Source organism: Entelurus aequoreus, linkage group LG21, assembly GCF_033978785.1.
Source record: "Entelurus aequoreus isolate RoL-2023_Sb linkage group LG21, RoL_Eaeq_v1.1, whole genome shotgun sequence".
NCBI lineage: Eukaryota > Metazoa > Chordata > Actinopteri > Syngnathiformes > Syngnathidae > Entelurus > Entelurus aequoreus.
Window position 1 is genome coordinate 5,805,455 of NC_084751.1, and position 25,013 is coordinate 5,830,467.

General features: G+C 45.4%; 2 protein-coding genes across 5 annotated transcripts in view; one reads left to right on the forward strand and one right to left on the reverse strand.

Annotated features, from left to right (window-relative positions):
* LOC133638210 (medium-chain acyl-CoA ligase ACSF2, mitochondrial-like) overlaps positions 1-376 on the forward strand; it is a 35,280-nt gene extending 34,904 nt beyond the window's left edge. Inside the window, exon 17 of the mRNA XM_062030579.1 lies at positions 70-376. Coding sequence (XP_061886563.1) covers positions 70-132 — 63 coding nt within the window. The 3' untranslated portion in view covers positions 133-376. The remainder of the gene's footprint in view (positions 1-69) is intronic.
* Positions 252-11,777, reverse strand: LOC133638209 (APOBEC1 complementation factor-like). 4 transcript variants are annotated; one of them, XM_062030575.1, is made up of 13 exons: positions 11,642-11,777; positions 9,816-9,964; positions 9,630-9,764; positions 5,172-5,302; positions 4,863-5,101; positions 4,639-4,803; positions 4,473-4,570; positions 2,123-2,260; positions 1,917-2,061; positions 969-1,183; positions 781-905; positions 571-704; positions 252-488 (listed from the first exon to the last, which is right to left on the reverse strand). In XM_062030575.1, exons 2-13 carry the CDS (start codon positions 9,915-9,917, stop codon positions 346-348), a joined length of 1,770 nt encoding a protein of 589 aa, XP_061886559.1. In that variant the 5' UTR covers positions 9,918-9,964; positions 11,642-11,777; the 3' UTR covers positions 252-345. The 4 variants fall into 4 exon arrangements, with proteins under 4 accessions (XP_061886559.1, XP_061886561.1, XP_061886558.1 ...); XM_062030577.1 differs by having other exon boundaries at positions 996-1,207; XM_062030574.1 differs by having other exon boundaries at positions 969-1,207.
* Between the last annotated feature and the right edge of the window lie 13,236 nt (positions 11,778-25,013).

The following is a 25,013-nucleotide window of genomic DNA, read 5'->3' on the forward strand; positions in this document are numbered from 1 at the left end:
AAGTGTACAAGTCAGCAAGTAGGAAGTGAATAAGGAAGCTGACGGGCACTTCCTGTTTCCTGTTTCCAGGTGCAGAAGCAGGAACTGCGTGCGCAGGTGCAGGAGCAGCTGGGGATCGGAATGAAAACATGAACTTCGTGTGTAATGTCTCCCTCTGGTGGCCTTCCCTAAAATGAGTCCTAGCTCCTCCCCTTCCTGTTTGTGGACAGGATGTAGTGTAGGGCTTTGGATGCTTTTGGACAGGAAGTGGATTTGTTTGTAAAAAGGCTTTAATACTGAATGAAACATCCTCAACTACAAAGAAGGTTCAAACGTCATAAACTGGCCACCTTCAAAATAAAAGCCCTAGAAGACGCCATATCCGTCGCTGTGTCGCTGTGTTGCCAGGGCAAAGGCGGGGTAGCCCTCGTAGGCGGCGTAGGCCGTCACGTCCTGACCCAGAGACTTCAGCTGGGAGGCGGACGGCGCTGGGCTCCCTAGAGCGTAACCTGCAAGAGAGGGCCATGCCTTCACTCCCTGCGCCCCGGCAGGACGCCAGCGTGTTAGCGGTGGGTACGGACCTTCACGTACCTGGGAAGGCGACTGTGGCCACGGCCTCTGCGGCGCCCTCCACCTGCAGGCCCAACGTGTGCAGCGTGTGCTCGGCGGCGTGCACCTTAGCTTCGTCCACGGCGGCGCTCAGCTTGGCGGGCGTGAAGGGGGGCCTGCGGGAAGCCAGCTACTCGGTCATACGACTACGGGAAGAAAGGAGCGGCGGCGGCGGCGAGGTAGGGTGCGTACGTGCTGGCGAGCGCCGGGATGCTGATCTTGTAGAGGAAGAGCGGCCGCTGGTCCGGTGCGATGGCCGAGTGCAGCTGGTACACGGGCTGACCCCAGTTGTTCTTCTGACACACTTCCTCCAGAACCTGCCACACAATCCTGGTCACCGGCTTCTCTTGCCTTCTGGCCGCAGGGGCGTGGGCTCTTACCTGCGGCGCCGGCTTAATGGCGCCCACCTTGATGCTCATGGTGGCCGGGGCGATGGGGGTCAGCTCCATCCCGGGCAGAAGGTCATAGAGCTTCTCCTCCGCCGGCTTGTCCGCCTTCGCCCCGAAGGAGGCTCCTCCCTCGCGGCACGCGGCTCCACCAGCCGCAGCGTAGCTAAGGTAGCCCCGCCCACCCAGCCCCCGCACCCCAGCGGCCCCTACAGGTACAGTCATGTAAATTTCTACAGGAGACCGAAAAGGCAGCGAAATCAATGAAATCACTTCAAATCAAGACAAGCAAGATCATCTCCTCCACTTTGGCAGATCATTCACAACATTCTCCGTGTTTGGTGATTCCAACTTCTACTGGACTGACCACGGCACAAGGCCGCCCACAGCACAAGACCGCCGGCGCTACTTTTGGACTCGTTAATGTCAAACATGCTAGTTAGCATAGCGCACAACAGGCTAGTTAGCATAGCTTAGAATTAGCATAGCACACAACACGGTAGTTAGCATAGGACATCATAGTTAGCATAGGATAGCACACGTTAGTTAGCATAAAATAAAACAGGTCAGTTAGCATAGATTTGAACATGACAGTTAGCATAGCACACCTTAGTTACCATAGCATAGCACACCCAAATTAGCATAGCTTAGAACACCTTAGTTAGCATAGGATAGAAAATGAAAGGTAGCACAATATAGTAGACCTTATTAGTATAACTTAGAACACATTAGTTAGCATAGCATGGAACATGAAAGTTAGCATAGAATAGAACACATTAGTTAGCATAGCATAATAGACGTTAGTTAGCATAACATAGGACATGTTAGTTGGCATAGCATGATAGACTAACGTTAGCGTAGGGCAGGTCTTGTGCGTCTGTCAACAGCCAGCAGAAGTGATTTGCTTGCAAAGGTAAACCGGAAAAAGAAAACGGCGCTCACCTCGCACGGAGGGCGTTCTGAGCAGACCGCGTCCTCCAACGTGACCTTTAGCCGCCGGGAAGCGGAACTGGCCAGGGACGGCGGCGTAAGCCTGCGGGGCGTAAAAGACGGGCGCACCAAGGTAGGCCACAGACGGGTCGTACACCTAAAGAGGGGGAGGGGACAGGTATTTCAGGTGTCATTCGACCTATCTAAGCTCCTCCCACCTGGCCCAAGGTGTAGGCGGCATAGTCGGCCTGCAGCAGTGAGCTTCCTCGTCCTCCCGTTCCTCGCGTGTAGCGCACATAGTTGTCCTTGTCCACTGGCTTGGCCAGCGTCACCTGGATGGGCGAGCCGTCCACAACCTGCCATCCAGAGACAGCGTTAGACCACGTTAGTCCACGTTAGACCACGTTAGACCCCGTTAGACCCAGTTAGTCCACGTTAGACGCCGTTAGTCCACATTAGTCCACGTTAGACCCCGTTAGTCCATGTTAGACCCCGTTAGACCACGTTAGACCACGTCAGTCCACGTTAGACCACGTTAGTCCACGTTAGTCCACGTTAGACCACTTTAGTCCACGTTAGTCCACGTTAGACCACGTTAGTCCATGATCGTCCACGTTAGTTCACGTTAGACCACGTTAGTCCATGTAAGACCACGTCAGTCCACGTTAGACCACGTTAGTCCATGATCGTCCACGTTAGTTCACGTTAGACCACGTTAGTCCACGTTAGACCACTTTAGTCCACGTTAGTCCACGTTAGACCACGTTAGTCCATGATCGTCCACGTTAGTTCACGTTAGACCACGTTAGTCCATGTAAGACCACGTCAGTCCACGTTAGACCACGTTAGTCCATGATCGTCCACGTTAGTTCACGTTAGACCACGTTAGTCCATGTAAGACCACGTCAGTCCACGTTAGACCACGTTAGTCCATGATCGTCCACGTTAGTTCACGTTAGACCACGTTAGTCCATGTAAGACCACGTCAGACCACGTTAGTCCACGTTAGACCCTGTTAGACCACGTTAGTTCACGTCAGACCACGTTAGACCACGTTAGTCCACGTTAGCATGTTTGACATTAGCGTGTTTGACCTTAACGTGTTTGACCTTAGCATGTTTGACCTTAGCTTGTTTGACCTTGGTGTGTTTGATGTGTTTGACCTCAGCATGTTTGACCTTAGCTTGTTTGACCTTGGTGTGTTTGACGTTGGCGTGTTTGACCTTAGCTTGTTTGACCTTGGTGTGTTTGACTTTGGCGCGTTTGACCTTAGTTTGTTTGACCTTAGCGTGTTTGACCTTGGTGTGTTTGACGTGTTTGACCTTAGCTTGTTTGACCTTGGTGTGTTTGATGTTGCCGTGTTTGACCTTGGTGTGTTTGACGTGTTCAACGTTAGCAGGTTTGACCTTGGTGTGTTGGACTTCGGTGTGTTTGACCTTAGCTTGTTTGACCTTAGCGTGTTTGACCTTGGTGTGTTTGACGTGTTCGACGTTAGCGTGTTTGACCTTGGTGTGTTTGACGTGTTCGACGTTAGCGTGTTTGACCTTGGTGTGTTTGACCTTGGTGTGTTTGACCTTAGCATGTTTGATCTTGGTGTGTTTGACGTGTTCGACGTTAGCGTGTTTGACCTTGGTGTGTTTGACCTTAGCATGTTTGACCTTGGTGTGTTTGACCTTGGTGTGTTTGACGTGTTCGACGTTAGCGTGTTTGACCTTGGTGTGTTTGACCTTGGTGTGTTTGACCTTAGCATGTTTGACCTTGGTGTGTTTGACCTTGGTGTGTTTGACGTGTTCGACGTTAGCGTGTTTGACCTTGGTGTGTTTGACCTTGGTGTGTTTGACCTTCGCATGTTTGACCTTGGTGTGTTTGACCTTGGTGTGTTTGACGTGTTCGACGTTAGCGTGTTTGACCTTGGTGTGTTTGACCTTAGCGTGTTTGACCGTAGTGTTTGACGTGTTCGATGTTAGCGTGTTTGACCTTGGTGTGTTCGACCATAGTGTGTTTGACCTTGGTGTGTTTGACCTTAGCATGTTTGACCTTGGTGTGTTTGACCTTAGCATGTTTGACCTTGGTGTGTTTGACGTGTTCGACGTTAGCGTGTTTGACCTTGGTGTGTTTGACCTTAGCATGTTTGACCTTGGTGTGTTTGACCTTGGTGTGTTTGACGTGTTCGACGTTAGCGTGTTTGACCTTGGTGTGTTTGACCTTAGCATGTTTGACCTTGGTGTGTTTGACCTTGGTGTGTTTGACGTGTTCGACGTTAGCGTGTTTGACCTTGGTGTGTTTGACCTTAGCATGTTTGACCTTGGTGTGTTTGACCTTGGTGTGTTTGACGTGTTCGACGTTAGCGTGTTTGACCTTGGTGTGTTTGACCTTAGCATGTTTGACCTTGGTGTGTTTGACCTTGGTGTGTTTGACGTGTTCGACGTTAGCGTGTTTGACCTTGGTGTGTTTGACCTTAGCATGTTTGACCTTGGTGTGTTTGACCTTGGTGTGTTTGACGTGTTCGACGTTAGCGTGTTTGACCTTGGTGTGTTTGACCCTAGCGCGTTTGACGGCAGGACTCACCTTGCCGTCGAGGGCCGCCATGGCGTCGATGGCGTCCTGGCGGTGTGTGAAGTGGATGAAGGCGTAGTCGCGGATCTTCTTGACCCGCTCCACCGCGCCTGCGCCACACAGTGCTGGGGTCAGAGGTCAGGCGCACGAAGGCGGCGGCGTGCGGACGGACGGACACCTGCTTTGACGGCGTTGAACTCCTTCTGGATGCTCTCCTCGCTGGTCTGCAGCATCAAGTTCCTCACGTAGAGGATCTTCACTGTCGCCATGGTGTCCTCGTCCACCTCCACCTCAGGCTCCGCCCAGTCCACGGCGATGGCGTGACCCCACAGCTGGATGCGACCTGTGCGGACAAACAGGAAGTGACCCGCGCGGGGACGAGGCGGAGGCGAGCGCGGTTACCTGGCAACAGTTTGCGGCGAGCCATGGCGGCCGCCCGGTGACTCTCGTACTCCACGAAGGCGAATCCGCGGTTTTTGGACTTGTCGGCGGCGCTGGGATACACGATGACGTCCACCACGCCGTCCGTCACCTTCCTCACCTCCGCCAGGATCTCCTCGCGCTGCTTGCCTTTGGGGATGCCGCCCACGAAGAGACGGCAGTTGTCCACGCTGGCGCAGACGCCCAGGAGGCGGCCGTTCCTGCCACGGGGGCGGAGTCAAGGACGGCGGTCAGCGGCTGGCGTGGCAACCAGTCGCCGGCGGAGTTCACCTGATCTCGTAGTTGTTGAGCTGCTTCATGGCCGCCCTGGCTTCCTGTTTGCTGGCGAAGGTGACGAAGGCGTAGCCGCGGTTGTTCCCGTTGAAATCCATCATCATCCTCACCTCGTAGATCTTCCCGAACTGAGCCAGCAGACAGGAAGTTGAGCAAGCAAACAGGAAGTTGAGCGAGCAAACAGAAAGTTGAGCAGGCAGACAGGAAGTTGAGCGAGCAGACAGGAAGTTGAGCAAGCAAACAGGAAGTTGAGTAAGCAGACAGGAAGTTGAGTGAGAAACTGGAAGTTGCGTGAGCAAACAGAAAGTTGAGTAAGCAGACAGGAAGTTGAGTGAGAAACTGGAAGTTGCGTGAGCAAACAGAAAGTTGAGTAAGCAGACAGGAAGTTGAGCGAGAAACAGGAAGTTGAGGGAGCAGACAGGAAGTTGAGCAAGCACACAGGAAGTTGGTCAAGCAAACAGGAAGTTGAGCGAGAAACAGGAAGTTGACGGGCAACAAGAAGTTGAGCGAGCAAACAGGAAGTTGAGCGAGCAGACAGGAAGTTGAGCAGGCAGACAGGAAGTTGAGCGAGCAGACAGGAAGTTGAGCAAGCAAACAGGAAGTTGAGCGAGCAGACAGGAAGTTGAGCGAGCAAACAGGAAGTTGAGTAAGCAGACAGGAAGTTGAGTGAGAAACTGGAAGTTGCGTGAGCAAACAGAAAGTTGAGTAAGCAGACAGGAAGTTGAGCGAAAAACAGGAAGTTGAGGGAGCAGACAGGAAGTTAAGCAAGCACACAGGAAGTTGGTCGAGCAAACAGGAAGTTGAGCGAGAAACAGGAAGTTGACGGGCAACAAGAAGTTGAGCGAGCAAACAGGAAGTTGAGCGAGCAGACAGGAAGTTGAGCAGGCAGACAGGAAGTTGAGCGAGCAGACAGGAAGTTGAGCAAGCAAACAGGAAGTTGAGCGTGCAGACAGAAAGTTGAGCAGGCAGACAGGAAGTTGAGCGAGCAGACAGGAAGTTGAGTGAGCAAACAGGAAGTTGAGTAAGCAGACAGGAAGTTGCGTGAGCAAACAGAAAGTTGAGTAAGCAGACAGGAAGTTGAGCGAGAAACAGGAAGTTGAGGGAGCAGACAGGAAGTTAAGCAAGCACACAGGAAGTTGGTCAAGCAAACAGGAAGTTGAGCGAGAAACAGGAAGTTGACGGGCAACAAGAAGTTGAGCGAGCAAACAGGAAGTTGAGCGAGCAGACAGGAAGTTGAGCAGGCAGACAGGAAGTTGAGCGAGCAGACAGGAAGTTGAGCAAGCAAACAGGAAGTTGAGCGAGCAGACAGAAAGTTGAGCAGGCAGACAGGAAGTTGAGCGAGCAGACAGGAAGTTGAGCGAGCAAACAGGAAGTTGAGTAAGCAGACAGGAAGTTGAGTGAGAAACTGGAAGTTGAGGGAGCAGACAGGAAGTTAAGCAAGCACACAGGAAGTTGGTCAAGCAAACAGGAAGTTGAGCGAGAAACAGGAAGTTGACAGGCAACAAGAAGTTGAGCGAGCAAACAGGAAGTTGAGCGAGCAGACAGGAAGTTGAGCAGGCAGACAGGAAGTTGAGCGAGCAGACAGGAAGTTGAGCAAGCAAACAGAAAGTTGAGCAAGCAGACAGGAAGTTGAGCAAGCAAACAGAAAGTTGAGCAAGCAAACAGAAAGTTGAGCAAGCAGACAGGAAGTTGAGCAAGCAAACAGAAAGTTGAGTAAGCAGACAGGAAGTTGAGCAAGCAAACAGAAAGTTGAGCAAGCAAACAGAAAGTTGAGCAAGAAAACAGAAAGTTGAGCAAGCAGACAGGAAGTTGAGCGAGCAGACAGGAAGTTGAGTGAGCAGACAGGAAGTTGAGCAAGCAGACAGGAAGTTGAGCAAGCAAACAGAAAGTTGAGCAAGAAAACAGAAAGTTGAGTAAGCAGACAGGAAGTTGAGCGAGCAGACAGGAAGTTGAGTGAGCAGACAGGAAGTTGAGCAAGCAGACAGGAAGTTGAGCAAGCAAACAGAAAGTTGAGCAAGCAGACAGGAAGTTGAGCAAGCAAACAGAAAGTTGAGCAAGCAGACAGGAAGTTGAGCAAGCAAACAGAAAGTTGAGCAAGCAGACAGGAAGTTGAGCAAGCAAACAGAAAGTTGAGCAAGCAGACAGGAAGTTGAGCAAGCAGACAGGAAGTTGAGCAAGCAAACAGAAAGTTGAGCAAGCAGACAGGAAGTTGAGCAAGCAAACAGAAAGTTGAGCAAGCAGACAGGAAGTTGAGCAAGCAGACAGGAAGTTGAGCAAGCAAACAGAAAGTTGAGCAAGCAGACAGGAAGTTGAGCAGGCAGACAGGAAGTTGAGCAAGCAGACAGGAAGTTGAGCAAGCAAACAGAAAGTTGAGCAAGCAGACAGGAAGTTGAGCAAGCAAACAGAAAGTTGAGCAAGCAGACAGGAAGTTGAGCAAGCAGACAGGAAGTTGAGCAAGCAAACAGAAAGTTGAGCAAGCAGACAGGAAGTTGAGCAAGCAAACAGAAAGTTGAGCAAGCAGACAGGAAGTTGAGCAAGCAGACAGGAAGTTGAGCAAGCAAACAGAAAGTTGAGCAAGCAGACAGGAAGTTGAGCAAGCAAACAGAAAGTTGAGCAAGCAGACAGGAAGTTGAGCAAGCAAACAGAAAGTTGAGCAAGCAGACAGGAAGTTGAGCAAGCAAACAGAAAGTTGAGCAAGCAGACAGGAAGTTGAGCAAGCAAACAGAAAGTTGAGCAAGCAGACAGGAAGTTGAGCAAGCAGACAGGAAGTTGAGCAAGCAAACAGAAAGTTGAGCAAGCAGACAGGAAGTTGAGCAAGCAAACAGAAAGTTGAGCAAGCAGACAGGAAGTTGAGCAAGCAGACAGGAAGTTGAGCAAGCAAACAGAAAGTTGAGCAAGCAGACAGGAAGTTGAGCAAGCAAACAGAAAGTTGAGCAAGCAGACAGGAAGTTGAGCAAGCAAACAGAAAGTTGAGCAAGCAGACAGGAAGTTGAGCAAGCAAACAGAAAGTTGAGCAAGCAGACAGGAAGTTGAGCAAGCAAACAGAAAGTTGAGCAAGCAGACAGGAAGTTGAGCAAGCAAACAGAAAGTTGAGCAAGAAAACAGAAAGTTGAGTAAGCAGACAGGAAGTTGAGTGAGCAGACAGGAAGTTGAGTGAGCAGACAGGAAGTTGAGCAAGCAAACAGAAAGTTGAGCAAGCAGACAGGAAGTTGAGCAAGCAGACAGGAAGTTGAGCAAGCAAACAGAAAGTTGAGCAAGCAGACAGGAAGTTGAGCAAGCAGACAGGAAGTTGAGCAAGCAAACAGAAAGTTGAGCAAGCAGACAGGAAGTTGAGCAAGCAAACAGAAAGTTGAGCAAGCAGACAGGAAGTTGAGCAAGCAAACAGAAAGTTGAGCAAGCAGACAGGAAGTTGAGCAAGCAAACAGAAAGTTGAGCAAGCAGACAGGAAGTTGAGCAAGCAAACAGAAAGTTGAGCAAGCAGACAGGAAGTTGAGCAAGCAGACAGGAAGTTGAGCAAGCAAACAGAAAGTTGAGCAAGCAGACAGGAAGTTGAGCAAGCAAACAGAAAGTTGAGCAAGCAGACAGGAAGTTGAGCAAGCAGACAGGAAGTTGAGCAAGCAAACAGAAAGTTGAGCAAGCAGACAGGAAGTTGAGCAAGCAAACAGAAAGTTGAGCAAGCAGACAGGAAGTTGAGCAAGCAAACAGAAAGTTGAGCAAGCAGACAGGAAGTTGAGCAAGCAAACAGAAAGTTGAGCAAGCAGACAGGAAGTTGAGCAAGCAAACAGAAAGTTGAGCAAGCAGACAGGAAGTTGAGCAAGCAAACAGAAAGTTGAGCAAGAAAACAGAAAGTTGAGTAAGCAGACAGGAAGTTGAGTGAGCAGACAGGAAGTTGAGCAAGCAGACAGGAAGTTGAGCAAGCAAACAGAAAGTTGAGCAAGCAGACAGGAAGTTGAGCAAGCAGACAGGAAGTTGAGCAAGCAAACAGGAAGTTGAGCAAGCAAACAGAAAGTTGAGCAAGCAGACAGGAAGTTGAGCAAGCAAACAGAAAGTTGAGCAAGCAGACAGGAAGTTGAGCAAGCAAACAGAAAGTTGAGCAAGCAGACAGGAAGTTGAGCAAGCAAACAGAAAGTTGAGCAAGCAGACAGGAAGTTGAGCAAGCAAACAGAAAGTTGAGCAAGCAGACAGGAAGTTGAGCAAGCAAACAGAAAGTTGAGCAAGAAAACAGAAAGTTGAGTAAGCAGACAGGAAGTTGAGTGAGCAGACAGGAAGTTGAGTGAGCAGACAGGAAGTTGAGTGAACAGACAGGAAGTTGTGAGAGCAGACAGGAAGTTGAGCGAGCAGACAGGAAGTTGTGAGAGCAGACAGGAAGTTGAGCGAGCAGACAGGAAGTTGTGAGAGCAGACAGGAAGTTGAGCGAGCAGACAGGAAGTTGTGAGAGCAGACAGGAAGTCCCACCTTCTCGCACAGCGGCACCAGCTCGTCCTCGAACAGATCTCGAGGTAGTTTTCCCACGAAGATCTCACTTCCTCTCTCGGGGGGCGGGGCATCCCAGCCGGGCGGGGGGCCGCCATAGCGCCGCTGACCGTTCTCCTGGCGGGAAGAGCGTTAGCGGCGGACAAAGACGAGGACGTGCGGCCTCACCTGCTGCAGACGATATCCCGTTCGCTGCACCAGCGCCCTTAGCCCCGCCTCCTTTGGCATCCCCGCCAGTTCGTCCTCTCCTGCGCTCTGATTGGTTTCCATTGGCTTTGATTGACAGCTTAGCAAATCAAGCTAATTAGCCGCGCTCGCTGCCAAAACAAGGACACGTCACATGGTGGCAGTGGAGGTCAAAGGTCAGCAGTTTGACCCTCGGCCGCCTGGTGGTTTGCCTGAGAGGTCACATGACCTCCTTGTCCACCAATGGGCTGGCGGGGCGGTTTGAGCTTGAAATTATATTCCAAGAATAATGAGGAACAAAGAACAATATTTACATAAATAAATCAAATAATCAACCACATAAATAACCTTTACATCATAAAAAGTAACAACATAAATGACTTTTAAATCATAAAAATAATAAACAACAACATAAATAACTTTTAAATCATAAAAATAATAAACAACATAAATGACTTTTAAATCATAAAAATAATAAACAACATAAATGACTTTTAAATCATAAAAAGTAACAAACAACAACATAAATAACTTTTAAATCATAAAAAGTAACAAAAAACAACATAAATAACTTTTAAATCATAAAAAGTAACAAACACAACATAAATAACTTTTAAATCATAAAAAGTAACAAACATAAATAACTTTTAAATCATAAAAAGTAACAAACAACAACATAAATAACTTTTAAATCATAAAAAGTAACAAACAACAACATAAATAACTTTTAAATCATAAAAAGTAACAAACAACATAAATAACTTTTAAATCATTATTTTATTGAATAATAAAAAGGGAAGAAAAATACAAGATTATTTAAAGAATTAAAATCATATTTAAGGAATAATAGTTCATGATAATAAATGATCTTTAATAAATAGTAAATATTGATGAAATAATAAAATAATATTTAATGAATAATACTTAAAGATAATTAATTATATTAGAATAATAATACATATTTATTAAATACTAAATAACATATTTGAAAAAAATAAAACAATACTAAGAATATACTACTTAAAGATAATGAATTATATTTCAATAATAATACATGTTTATTAGATAATATAATGATGTTTAAAAAATCATAAAACAATGTAAAGAATAATAACTATCTATTAAATAATACAATAATATTTAAAAAAAATACAATTACATTAAAATAACAATAAATATTTATTAAATAATGCAATAATATTCAAATAAATAAAATTATATTAAAAGTCCAGATAATATAGTAAAGAATTATACAACCATGGATCAAATAGTGAAATAATAATAATAATCATTATTATTATTAAATGTTGAAGAATAATGCAATCATGGATTAATAGTGAAATTATTATTATTATTAAATGTTGAAGAATTATACAATCATGGATTAAATAGATAAATTATTATTATTATTATTATTAAATGTTGAAGAATTATACAATCATGGATTAATAGTGAAATTATTATTATTATTAAATGTTGAAGAATTATACAATCATAGATCAAATAGTTAAATTATTATTATTATTAAATGTTGAAGAATTATACAATCATGGATTAAATAGATAAATTATTATTATTATTATTAAATGTTGAAGAATTATACAGTCATGGATCAAATAGTGAAATAGTGAGTTATCACAAAAATAACTTTAGCTTCAATATGAACGATTCGGACACACGCAGTTAGCACGGTAGTTAGCATGTTAGCACCTTGCCTCACTTACGCCCGTTTAAAGTCAATAGACGTACTTTATGTCTACATTTTTATTTACCACATCTTTGTTGCCATAAAAAATAGAAGAACTCACCTGAGCAATTTCAGAGATCAACCTCCTACACTCACACCTGTGTCATTCTGACCGTGTGTGTGTGTGTGTGTGTGTGTGTGTGTGTGTGTGTGTGTGAGGCCATCATATCAAACTCCAAAGGTTCACTGTCTTGGTGTTAGCTTTACAAGCTACCATTAATGTTTAACCTGCTGCTATCTGTGCACACACACTGTGGCTGTGTGTGTACGTGTGTGTGTGTGTGTACGTGTGTGTACGTGTGTGTGTGTTTTCCTCAGTAAATCATTTTAGTGTGAAGATGTCATTTGTTTTGACAACTCAACCAATTGAACATAAATTAAAATCAGTGTTTCAATTAGGCCACTTGGGGGCAACACACACACACACACACACACAGAAACACAAAAACACTTGCACATTTTCACACACACACACACACATTGACCCACAGGCACACATTCAGACATAACAAACATAAACTCCCACTTGATGGTATGATTATTAATAATATTAGGATGTGTGTGTGTGTGTGTGTGTGTGTGTGTGTGTGTTTACTTGAGGGACGTAAACATCAAATATGATGATGATGAAGAAGAAGAGTTGCTACACAACAGGAAGTGTCAAAAGTTGAAGAAAGATAAATACCATAAAGATAAATACAAAATACCCAGCAGAGGGCAGCAGAGGACTGTGTGAGTGTGTGTACACACGTGTCTGTGTGTGTGTGTTTATCTGTCTGTCTGTCTGTCTGTGTATGAGTGTGTCTGTCTGTGTGTGTCTGTCTATCTGTCTGTGTGTGTCTATCTGTCTGTGTGTGTGTGTGTCTATCTGTCTGTCTGTGTCTGTCTATCTGTCTGTGTGTGTGTCTATCTGTCTGTCTGTGTGTGTGTGTGTCTATCTGTCTGTCTGTGTCTGTCTATCTGTCTGTGTGTGTGTCTATCTGTCTGTCTGTGTGTGTGTGTGTCTATCTGTCTGTCTGTGTCTGTCTATCTGTCTGTGTGTGTGTGTGTCTATCTGTCTGTCAGTGTGTGTATGTTTGTGTCTGTCTATCTGTCTGTGTGTGTGTGTGTGTGTATGTCTGTGTCTGTCTATCTGTCTGTGTGTGTCTATCTGTCTGTGTGTGTGTGTGTCTATCTGTCTGTCTGTGTCTGTCTATCTGTCTGTGTGTGTGTGTGTGTCTATCTGTCTGTCAGTGTGTGTCTGTCTGTGTCTGTCTATCTGTCTGTGTGTGTCTATCTGTCTGTGTGTGTGTGTGTCTATCTGTCTGTCTGTGTCTGTCTATCTGTCTGTGTGTGTGTGTCTATCTGTCTGTCAGTGTGTGTATGAGTGTGTCTGTCTGTGTGTGCGTGTGTCTATCTGTGTCTGTCTGTGTGTGGGTGTGTCTATCTGTCTGTGTGTGTGTGTGTGTCTATCTGTCTGTCTGTGTGTGTGTCTATCTGTCTGTGTGTGTGTGTTTATCTGTCTGTCTGTGTGTGTGTGTATGAGTGTGTCTATCTGTCTGTGTGTGTGTGTGTGTGTCTATCTGTCTGTCAGTGTGTGTATGAGTGTGTCTGTCTGTGTGTGTGTCTATCTGTCTGTGTGTGTGTGTGTGTCTATCTGTCTGTGTGTGTCTATCTGTCTGTCTGTGTGTGTGTGTCTATCTGTCTGTGTGTGTGTTTATCTGTCTGTCTGTCTGTGTGTGTATGAGTGTGTCTATCTGTCTGTGTGTGTCTATCTGTCTGTCTGTGTGTGTATGAGTGTGTCTGTCTGTGTGTGTGTCTATCTGTCTGTGTGTGTCTATCTGTCTGTCTGTGTGTGTATGAGTGTGTCTGTCTGTGTGTGTATGAGTGTGTCTATCTGTCTGTGTGTGTATATGAGTGTGTCTGTCTGTGTGTGTGTGTGTCTATCTGTCTGTGTGTGTGTGTTTATCTGTCTGTCTGTGTGTGTGTGTGTATGAGTGTGTCTATCTGTCTGTGTGTGTCTATCTGTCTGTGTGTGTGTGTGTCTATCTGTCTGTCAGTGTGTGTATGAGTGTGTCTGTCTGTGTGTGTGTCTATCTGTCTGTGTGTGTGTGTGTCTATCTGTCTGTGTGTGTCTATCTGTCTGTCTGTGTGTGTGTCTATCTGTCTGTGTGTGTGTTTATCTGTCTGTCTGTCTGTGTATGAGTGTGTCTATCTGTCTGTGTGTGTCTATCTGTCTGTGTGTGTGTTTATCTGTCTGTCTGTCTGTGTATGAGTGTGTCTATCTGTCTGTGTGTGTGTCTATCTGTCTGTGTGTGTGTTTATCTGTCTGTCTGTCTGTGTATGAGTGTGTCTATCTGTCTGTGTGTGTCTATCTGTCTGTCTGTGTGTGTATGAGTGTGTCTGTCTGTGTGTGTGTCTATCTGTCTGTGTGTGTCTATCTGTCTGTCTGTGTGTGTATGAGTGTGTCTGTCTGTGTGTGTATGAGTGTGTCTATCTGTCTGTGTGTGTATATGAGTGTGTCTGTCTGTGTGTGTGTGTGTCTATCTGTCTGTGTGTGTCTATCTGTCTGTCTGTGTGTGTATGAGTGTGTCTGTCTGTGTGTGTGTGTCTATCTGTGTGTGTGTGTGTCTATCTGTCTGTCTGTGTGTGTATGAGTGTGTCTGTCTGTGTGTGTGTGTGTGTCTATCTGTCTGTGTCTATCTGTCTGTCTGTGTGTGTGTCTATCTGTCTGTGTGTGTTTATCTGTCTGTCTGTCTGTGTGTGTCTGTCTATCTGTCTGTGTGTGTCTGTCTATCTGTCTGTGTGTGTGTGTGTGTCTATCTGTCTGTCTGTGTGTGTGTGTGTCTATCTGTCTGTCTGTGTGTGTATGAGTGTGTCTGTCTGTGTGTGTCTATCTGTCTGTCTGTGTGAGTGTGTCTGTCTGTGTGTGAGTGTGTGTGTGTCTGTGTGTGCGTGCGTAAGTGTGTGTGTGTATTTTTGGGATGCTCAGAATAAGATAGATGGATGTTTATTCTTCATAGTAGTTAAAGATCACTAAATATTCAGCACAACAAGTGAATGTGAACAAGACCAAGGACATGGACCAGAGGGCCAGGTCTGGGTGCAGGTTGGTCGCTGCAACTTGGGGTGGGAATGTAAGCATCTGGCTGAGGTCTACTCACATTTCCCAACCCCCGGACTGCATTCAGTGGGTCTGAGAGTGGAGGTGATGGCTTCTCTCCTTCCAGGTAAAAGTTGTTCTGCGTGGGAAGATAGTCTGACATTAACCTGACTCTCTAAGGTAGTCTGGCATGGTGACTCTCTAAGGTAGTCTGGCATTAACCTGACTCTCTAAGGTAGTCTGGCATTAACGTGACTCTCTAAGGTAGTCTGACATTAACCTGACTCTCTAAGGTAGTCAGGCATTAACCTGACTCTCTAAGGTAGTCTGGCATTAACCTGACTCTCTAAGGTAGTCTGACATTAACCTGACTCTCTAAGGTAGTCAGGCATTAACCTGACTCTCTAAGGTAGTCTGGCATTAACCTGACTCTCTAAGGTAGTCTGACATTAACCTGACTCTCTAAGGTAGTCAGGCATTAACCTGACTCTCTAAGATAGTCTGACATTAACCTGACTCTCTAAGGTAGTCAGGCATTAACCTGACTCTCTAAGGTAGTCAGGTATTAACCTGACTCTCTAAGATAGTCTGACATTAACCTGACTCTCTAAGGTAGTCTGGCATTAACCTGACTCTCTAAGGTAGTCTGACATTAACCTGACTCTCTAAGGTAGTCAGGCATTAACCTGACTCTCTAAGGTAGTCAGGCATTAACCTGACTCTCTAAGGTAGTCAGGTATTAACCTGACTCTCTAAGATAGTCTGACATTAACCTGACTCTCTAAGGTAGTCTGGCATTAACCTGACTCTCTAAGGTAGTCTGACATTAACCTGACTCTCTAAGGTAGTCAGGCATTAACCTGACTCTCTAAGGTAGTCTGGCATTAACCTGACTCTCTAAGGTAGTCTGGCATTAACCTGACTCTCTAAGGTAGTCTGGCATTAACCTGACTCTCTAAGGTAGTCAGGCATTAACCTGACTCTCTAAGATAGTCTGACATTAACCTGACTCTCTAAGGTAGTCTGGCATTAACCTGACTCTCTAAGGTAGTCTGGCATTAACCTGACTCTCTAAGGTAGTCAGGCATTAACCTGACTCTCTAAGGTAGTCAGGCATTAACCTGACTCTCTAAGATAGTCTGACATTAACCTGACTCTCTAAGGTAGTCAGGCATTAACCTGACTCTCTAAGGTAGTCTGGCATTAACCTGACTCTCTAAGGTAGTCAGGCATTAACCTGACTCTCTAAGGTAGTCAGGCATTAACCTGACTCTCTAAGATAGTCTGACATTAACCTGACTCTCTAAGGTAGTCAGGCATTAACCTGACTCTCTAAGGTAGTCTGGCATTAACCTGACTCTCTAAGGTAGTCTGACATTAACCTGACTCTCTAAGATAGTCTGGCATTAACCTGACTCTCTAAGGTAGTCTGACATTAACCTGACTCTCTAAGGTAGTCTGACATTAACCTGACTCTCTAAGATAGTCTGGCATTAACCTGACTCTCTAAGGTAGTCTGACATTAACCTGACTCTCTAAGGTAGTCTGACATTAACCTGACTCTCTAAGGTAGTCTGGCATGGTGACTCTCTAAGGTAGTCTGACATTAACCTGACTCTCTAAGGTAGTCTGGCATTAACCTGACTCTCTAAGGTAGTCTGACATTAACCTGACTCTCTAAGATAGTCTGGCATTAACCTGACTCTCTAAGGTAGTCTGACATTAACCTGACTCTCTAAGGTAGTCTGACATTAACCTGACTCTCTAAGATAGTCTGGCATTAACCTGACTCTCTAAGGTAGTCTGACATTAACCTGACTCTCTAAGGTAGTCTGACATTAACCTGACTCTCTAAGGTAGTCTGGCATTAACCTGACTCTCTAAGGTAGTCTGGCATTAACCTGACTCTCTAAGGTAGTCCGGCATTAACCTGACTCTCTAAGGTAGTCTGGCATTAACCTGACTCTCTAAGATAGTCTGGCATTAACCTGACTCTCTAAGGTAGTCCGGCATTAACCTGACTCTCTAAGGTAGTCTGGCATTAACCTGACTCTCTAAGGTAGTCCGGCATTAACCTGACTCTCTAAGGTAGTCTGGCATTAACCTGACTCTCTAAGGTAGTCTGACATTAACCTGACTCTCTAAGGTAGTCAGGCATTAACCTGACTCTCTAAGATAGTCTGACATTAACCTGACTCTCTAAGGTAGTCAGGCATTAACCTGACTCTCTAAGGTAGTCAGGTATTAACCTGACTCTCTAAGATAGTCTGACATTAACCTGACTCTCTAAGGTAGTCTGGCATTAACCTGACTCTCTAAGGTAGTCTGACATTAACCTGACTCTCTAAGGTAGTCAGGCATTAACCTGACTCTCTAAGGTAGTCAGGCATTAACCTGACTCTCTAAGGTAGTCAGGTATTAACCTGACTCTCTAAGATAGTCTGACATTAACCTGACTCTCTAAGGTAGTCTGGCATTAACCTGACTCTCTAAGGTAGTCTGACATTAACCTGACTCTCTAAGGTAGTCAGGCATTAACCTGACTCTCTAAGGTAGTCTGGCATTAACCTGACTCTCTAAGGTAGTCTGGCATTAACCTGACTCTCTAAGGTAGTCTGGCATTAACCTGACTCTCTAAGGTAGTCAGGCATTAACCTGACTCTCTAAGATAGTCTGACATTAACCTGACTCTCTAAGGTAGTCTGGCATTAACCTGACTCTCTAAGGTAGTCTGGCATTAACCTGACTCTCTAAGGTAGTCAGGCATTAACCTGACTCTCTAAGGTAGTCAGGCATTAACCTGACTCTCTAAGATAGTCTGACATTAACCTGACTCTCTAAGGTAGTCAGGCATTAACCTGACTCTCTAAGGTAGTCTGGCATTAACCTGACTCTCTAAGGTAGTCAGGCATTAACCTGACTCTCTAAGGTAGTCAGGCATTAACCTGACTCTCTAAGATAGTCTGACATTAACCTGACTCTCTAAGGTAGTCAGGCATTAACCTGACTCTCTAAGGTAGTCTGGCATTAACCTGACTCTCTAAGGTAGTCTGACATTAACCTGACTCTCTAAGATAGTCTGGCATTAACCTGACTCTCTAAGGTAGTCTGACATTAACCTGACTCTCTAAGGTAGTCTGACATTAACCTGACTCTCTAAGATAGTCTGGCATTAACCTGACTCTCTAAGGTAGTCTGACATTAACCTGACTCTCTAAGGTAGTCTGACATTAACCTGACTCTCTAAGGTAGTCTGGCATGGTGACTCTCTAAGGTAGTCTGACATTAACCTGACTCTCTAAGGTAGTCTGGCATTAACCTGACTCTCTAAGGTAGTCTGACATTAACCTGACTCTCTAAGATAGTCTGGCATTAACCTGACTCTCTAAGGTAGTCTGACATTAACCTGACTCTCTAAGGTAGTCTGACATTAACCTGACTCTCTAAGATAGTCTGGCATTAACCTGACTCTCTAAGGTAGTCTGACATTAACCTGACTCTCTAAGGTAGTCTGACATTAACCTGACTCTCTAAGGTAGTCTGGCATTAACCTGACTCTCTAAGGTAGTCTGGCATTAACCTGACTCTCTAAGGTAGTCCGGCATTAACCTGACTCTCTAAGGTAGTCTGGCATTAACCTGACTCTCTAAGATAGTCTGGCATTAACCTGACTCTCTAAGGTAGTCCGGCATTAACCTGACTCTCTAAGGTAGTCTGGCATTAACCTGACTCTCTAAGGTAGTCCGGCATTAACCTGACTCTCTAAGGTAGTCTGGCATTAACCTGACTCTCTAAGGTAGTCTGACATTAACCTGACTCTTGAAAGATATATATATATCTTCATATATCCATATTTTGTGTTACTTATTAATTTTCATAGTCATATTACATATAGCTAATGTTCCATATTGTACTCTTTGCTTTTCTTTTCATCCCATGACAAAGTGCTCGCACTTGGGCCGGCCTTGAAGTAGAAGGCAGAGAGGAGGAATTCCTCCTTCCTGTGTTTCCCAGGCCGACTCAAGATAAGAGACAATGAGCATGTGTTTGAGGTGAGACAAGTGAGGGCGGGGGGAGATACTGAAGAGGAGAGTGCTTTCCGGGAAGTTTTCAGATCAACTTGGGCTACGCATTTGTATGTGTTGTTCGAGGCTGGTCTCTATTCTCAAATATTTGACAATAAAATACAAAATACCTATACTGTGCTTGGTGTATATTCGAGATCAGTTTATGTGTCATCTAAGGAACTTGGGACTGACCAGCGTTTTACATCCCACTTGGAGGAACATCTGGTCAAACGCAACACTCTCTAAGGTAGTCTGGCATTAACCTGACTCTCTAAGGTAGTCTGACATTAACCTGACTCTCTAAGGTAGTCTGGCATTAACCTGACTCTCTAAGGTAGTCTGGCATTAACCTGACTCTCTAAGGTAGCCTGGCATTAACCTGACTCTCTAAGGTAGTCTGACATTAACCTGACTCTCTAAGGTAGTCAGGCATTAACCTGACTCTCTAAGGTAGTCTGGCATTAACCTGACTCTCTAAGGTAGTCTGACATTAACCTGACTCTCTAAGATAGTCTGACATTAACCTGACTCTCTAAGGTAGTCAGGCATTAACCTGACTCTCTAAGGTAGTCTGGCATTAACCTGACTCTCTAAGGTAGTCTGGCATTAACCTGACTCTCTAAGGTAGTCTGGCATTAACCTGACTCTCTAAGGTAGTCTGGCATAGTGACTCTCTAAGGTAGTCTGGCATTAACCTGACTCTCTAAGGTAGTCTGACATTAACCTGACTCTCTAAGGTAGTCTGGCATTAACCTGACTCTCTAAGGTAGTCTGGCATTAACCTGACTCTCTAAGGTAGTCTGGCATTAACCTTACTCTCTAAGGTAGTCTGGCATTAACCTGACTCTCTAAGGTAGTCTGGCATGGTGACTCTCTAAGGTAGTCTGGCATTAACCTGACTCTCTAAGGTAGTCTGGCATTAACCTGACTCTCTAAGGTAGTCTGGCATTAACCTGACTCTCTAAGGTAGTCTGGCATTAACCTGACTCTCTAAGGTAGTCTGACATTAACCTGACTCTCTAAGGTAGTCTGGCATGGTGACTCTCTAAGGTAGTCTGGCATTAACCTGACTCTCTAAGGTAGTCTGACATTAACCTGACTCTCTAAGGTGGTCTGGCATTAACCTGACTCTCTAAGGTAGTCAGGCATGGTGACTCTCTAAGGTAGTCTGGCATTAACCTGACTCTCTAAGGTAGTCTGGCATGGTGACTCTCTAAGGTAGTCTGGCATTAACCTGACTCTCTAAGGTAGTCTGGCATTAACCTGACTCTCTAAGGTAGTCTGGCATGGTGACTCTCTAAGGTAGTCTGACATTAACCTGACTCTCTAAGGTAGTCTGGCATTAACCTGACTCTCTAAGGTAGTCTGGCATTAACGTGACTCTCTAAGGTAGTCTGGCATTAACCTGACTCTCTAAGGTAGTCTGGCATTAACCTGACTCTCTAAGGTAGTCTGGCATTAACCTGACTCTCTAAGGTAGTCTGACATTAACCTGACTCTCTAAGGTAGTCTGGCATTAACCTGACTCTCTAAGGTAGTCTGACATTAACCTGACTCTCTAAGGTAGTCTGGCATGGTGACTCTCTAAGGTAGTCTGGCATTAACCTGACTCTCTAAGGTAGTCTGACATTAACCTGACTCTCTAAGGTAGTCAGGCATGGTGACTCTCTAAGGTAGTCTGGCATTAACCTGACTCTCTAAGGTAGTCTGGCATGGTGACTCTCTAAGGTAGTCTGGCATTAACCTGACTCTCTAAGGTAGTCTGGCATTAACCTGACTCTCTAAGGTAGTCTGGCATGGTGACTCTCTAAGGTAGTCTGACATTAACCTGACTCTCTAAGGTAGTCTGGCATTAACCTGACTCTCTAAGGTAGTCTGGCATTAACGTGACTCTCTAAGGTAGTCTGGCATTAACCTGACTCTCTAAGGTAGTCTGGCATTAACCTGACTCTCTAAGGTAGTCTGGCATTAACCTGACTCTCTAAGGTAGTCTGGCATTAACCTGACTCTCTAAGGTAGTCTGGCATTAACCTGACTCTCTAAGGTAGTCTGACATTAACCTGACTCTCTAAGGTAGTCTGGCATTAACCTGACTCTCTAAGGTAGTCTGGCATGGTGACTCTCTAAGGTAGTCTGGCATTAACCTGACTCTCTAAGGTAGTCTGGCATTAACGTGACTCTCTAAGGTAGTCTGACATTAACCTGACTCTCTAAGGTAGTCAGGCATTAACCTGACTCTCTAAGGTAGTCTGGCATTAACCTGACTCTCTAAGGTAGTCTGACATTAACCTGACTCTCTAAGGTAGTCAGGCATTAACCTGACTCTCTAAGGTAGTCTGGCATTAACCTGACTCTCTAAGGTAGTCAGGCATTAACCTGACTCTCTAAGATAGTCTGACATTAACCTGACTCTCTAAGGTAGTCAGGCATTAACCTGACTCTCTAAGGTAGTCAGGCATTAACCTGACTCTCTAAGATAGTCTGACATTAACCTGACTCTCTAAGGTAGTCAGGCATTAACCTGACTCTCTAAGGTAGTCTGGCATTAACCTGACTCTCTAAGGTAGTCTGACATTAACCTGACTCTCTAAGATAGTCTGGCATTAACCTGACTCTCTAAGGTAGTCTGACATTAACCTGACTCTCTAAGGTAGTCTGACATTAACCTGACTCTCTAAGATAGTCTGGCATTAACCTGACTCTCTAAGGTAGTCTGACATTAACCTGACTCTCTAAGGTAGTCTGACATTAACCTGACTCTCTAAGGTAGTCTGGCATGGTGACTCTCTAAGGTAGTCTGACATTAACCTGACTCTCTAAGGTAGTCTGGCATTAACCTGACTCTCTAAGGTAGTCTGACATTAACCTGACTCTCTAAGATAGTCTGGCATTAACCTGACTCTCTAAGGTAGTCTGACATTAACCTGACTCTCTAAGGTAGTCTGACATTAACCTGACTCTCTAAGATAGTCTGGCATTAACCTGACTCTCTAAGGTAGTCTGACATTAACCTGACTCTCTAAGGTAGTCTGACATTAACCTGACTCTCTAAGGTAGTCTGGCATTAACCTGACTCTCTAAGGTAGTCTGACATTAACCTGACTCTCTAAGGTAGTCTGACATTAACCTGACTCTCTAAGGTAGTCTGGCATTAACCTGACTCTCTAAGGTAGTCTGGCATTAACCTGACTCTCTAAGGTAGTCTGACATTAACCTGACTCTCTAAGGTAGTCTGGCATGGTGACTCTCTAAGGTAGTCTGACATTAACCTGACTCTCTAAGGTAGTCTGGCATTAACCTGACTCTCTAAGGTAGTCTGGCATTAACCTGACTCTCTAAGGTAGTCTGGCATTAACCTGACTCTCTAAGGTAGTCTGGCATTAACCTGACTCTCTAAGGTAGTCTGACATTAACCTGACTCTCTAAGGTAGTCTGGCATTAACCTGACTCTCTAAGGTAGTCTGGCATTAACCTGACTCTCTAAGGTAGTCTGGCATTAACCTGACTCTCTAAGGTAGTCTGACATTAACCTGACTCTCTAAGATAGTCTGGCATTAACCTGACTCTCTAAGGTAGTCTGGCATTAACCTGACTCTCTAAGGTAGTCTGGCATTAACCTGACTCTCTAAGGTAGTCTGGCATTAACCTGACTCTCTAAGATAGTCTGGCATTAACCTGACTCTCTAAGGTAGTCTGGCATTAACCTGACTCTCTAAGGTAGTCTGGCATTAACCTGACTCTCTAAGGTAGTCTGACATTAACCTGACTCTCTAAGATAGTCTGGCATTAACCTGACTCTCTAAGGTAGTCTGGCATTAACCTGACTCTTGTTGCGTTTGACCAGATGTTCCTCCAAGTGGGATGTAAAACGCTGGTCAGTCCCAAGTTCCTTATTGACATATCAACTGAACTCAAACGTACCACCAAGCACAGAATAGGTATTTTGTAATTTTATTGTCAAAGCTTTGGCAATAATGAGATCAGCCTCGAACAACACATACAAATGCGCAGCCCAAGTTGATCTGAAAACTTCCCGGAAAGCCCTCTCCTCTTCAGTATCTCCCCCCGCCCTCACTTGTCTCACCTCAAACACATGCTCATTGTCTCTTATCTTGAGTCGGCCTGGGAAGCACAGGAAGGAGGAATTCCTCCTCTCTGCCTTCTACTTCAAGGCCGGCCCAAGTGCGAGCACTTTGTCATGGGATGAAAAGAAAAGCAAAGAGTACAATATGGAACATTAGCTATATGTAATATGACTATGAAAATTAATAAGTAACACAAAATATGGATATATGAATATATATATATATCTTTCAATTCCCCCTTCAGATCTTATCCAAAAGATCTCTCCTACGAGAGCAACACCTCTAAAGCACGCCCTACATTAAAGTAGGTGCTGTTTTGGTTTTCGAGCAAGCTATCGATAAACAATCAAACCATAGTTACATGGGAGAGAGAAGGAGGGAGTCAACGTCAATGTCGTCATTGTCAGGGAAGGAAACTAACGGTCCCTGAAAGTCACCACTATGCTTGACCCCCTTCAGTGACATAGCAAGCCCAGAACCAGGGTGGGGTTGACCTTTGACAGCTCTAACAATGATGCGGGTGCATAGAGACCTAGCACAAGGGGCAATAAAGCATCCGCATGAGGTTATGACGGCCAAGAAAACTCCAATGGAGACCAGGGCCGACTTAATTAGGTCAGACCACCTGCCAAAGGTGTTATGAAGCCAATCTTTAAAGGGGTCAGAGACACCGGAAACTTCAGTAAGTTCTTAGGCTCTGAGGCCTTCTAAGGCGCTCTGGACCGAGCCATCGGGGGCAGCATTGTTAGGAATGAAGGTACAGCATTGGTCACCAAACATTGCACACACACCTTCTTCCTTGGCTAGGATGCGGTCAAGGGCTATGCGGTTCTGGATGGCCATGAGGGAGGTCGGGGCAAGTTGTTCAGCAAGTCCCTCAACGGCGTCACGAGTCAGGTTGGTCAGTCTTCACAGATTATAAAAAACATAGTTAATGCGTTCTACATTTTTAGTAGCAGTCACAGGGAAAATAGCACCAATGATAGGAAGGTTCTCGAAACCTGCACAGGATTCACACCACAATTTGTGCTGTGAGGGGACCCCTCTTGGTTGGCCTATTGCATCAAAGTAAACACCATCAGGGTTCCTCATCAGATCAAAGGAGCCCTTTACACTCCTCCGAGATAAAACATGGCGGCGTCGGCGAGAAGTTAGAGAGGCCGCTGAGACAGGAGTTACAAGGGGAGTTAATTTGGTACCCACTAGGGTGAGTGGGGTCACCAGTCTAACCATAGCACAAAGCCCTACGGATAACGTTGGGATTCTAATGTACAATCTGTGCTCCCCACAATACCAGAATAAGTCAGCTCGTGCCCAAGGGCCTATCCTTGAGCCATCTATCAGTGTGGTGCACCAGGAAGGGTTAATGTCACCCAATTTGTTGGGGGACGAAGAGGGTCCTTTGAATTGAAAACACGTGTAATTCAGCTTTTGGGCCACAAATGGAAGAAGTCGGGTGGAATTGTCAACAGGAGGGTACACACTAGCCAACAAATCGCACCCTGGTGGCGTGGGTTCAGAGAACAAGGAAATAAGACAGTTTGAGCCATTTATGTCAGTCAACTTAAAAGGAGCGGGGTAAGTGTGGGGAAAAGGACGTCCAGCGGAACAAGCAACACAGTCACCCAGGTTTTGGCATCCACCTGAGCCACAGGTTTACCTGTACCCGCTCCTAAGGTCAAAGTTACCAGGCCTTCGGTGGTGATGTCATTAGCACGCACAGATGTGAGAGCCTTTGAAACACCACCAAGGTGGGGTGGTACTTTAGGTGCTACAGAGGGTGTAGAGGTAGTTAACGCCCTCTCAAGGACATTAATTTTAATAATTAGAGTCTGTATCAGTCAGGTCAACCCCCAAAACAACATAAAAGGGACGATGGGCACCACTTACCATAGTATGTTGTCTGCATCCGACACCAATGGTTCAGGTTGCGTCGTAACAAATATAGAGGTTATTACCACGGTAATAGCTATTGTGTCCCCCGTAATTAATCACACTGCATAGGTCAAAAAATAAGTCTTGCTATCCCCTTTGACCCAGTCTATTTAAAGTCCGCTGTTTGTTCTTAGACACTTGTCAGTCACTGTCGTCAGGAAGGAAGAACTGAGACACAAAGACAGTAGAACACGCCCAAGCACCAGTCCGTCAGGGAACACTACCGGGTGTGACATCCTGCTTTTCGTCTATCAAAATCAGAGT

Bases quoted from the DNA above. Each gene is read 5' to 3' on its own strand.
- LOC133638209 (XM_062030574.1), bottom strand. From the start codon at position 9,917: ATGGAAACCAATCAGAGCGCAGGAGAGGACGAACTGGCGGGGATGCCA. The intron at 5,102-5,171 runs GTGAACTCCGCC...CCCCCGTGGCAG, and splicing joins CTCAACAACTACGAGATCAG to GAACGGCCGCCTCCTGGGCG. The intron at 906-968 runs GTAAGAGCCCAC...ATTGTGTGGCAG, and splicing joins CCATTAAGCCGGCGCCGCAG to GTTCTGGAGGAAGTGTGTCA.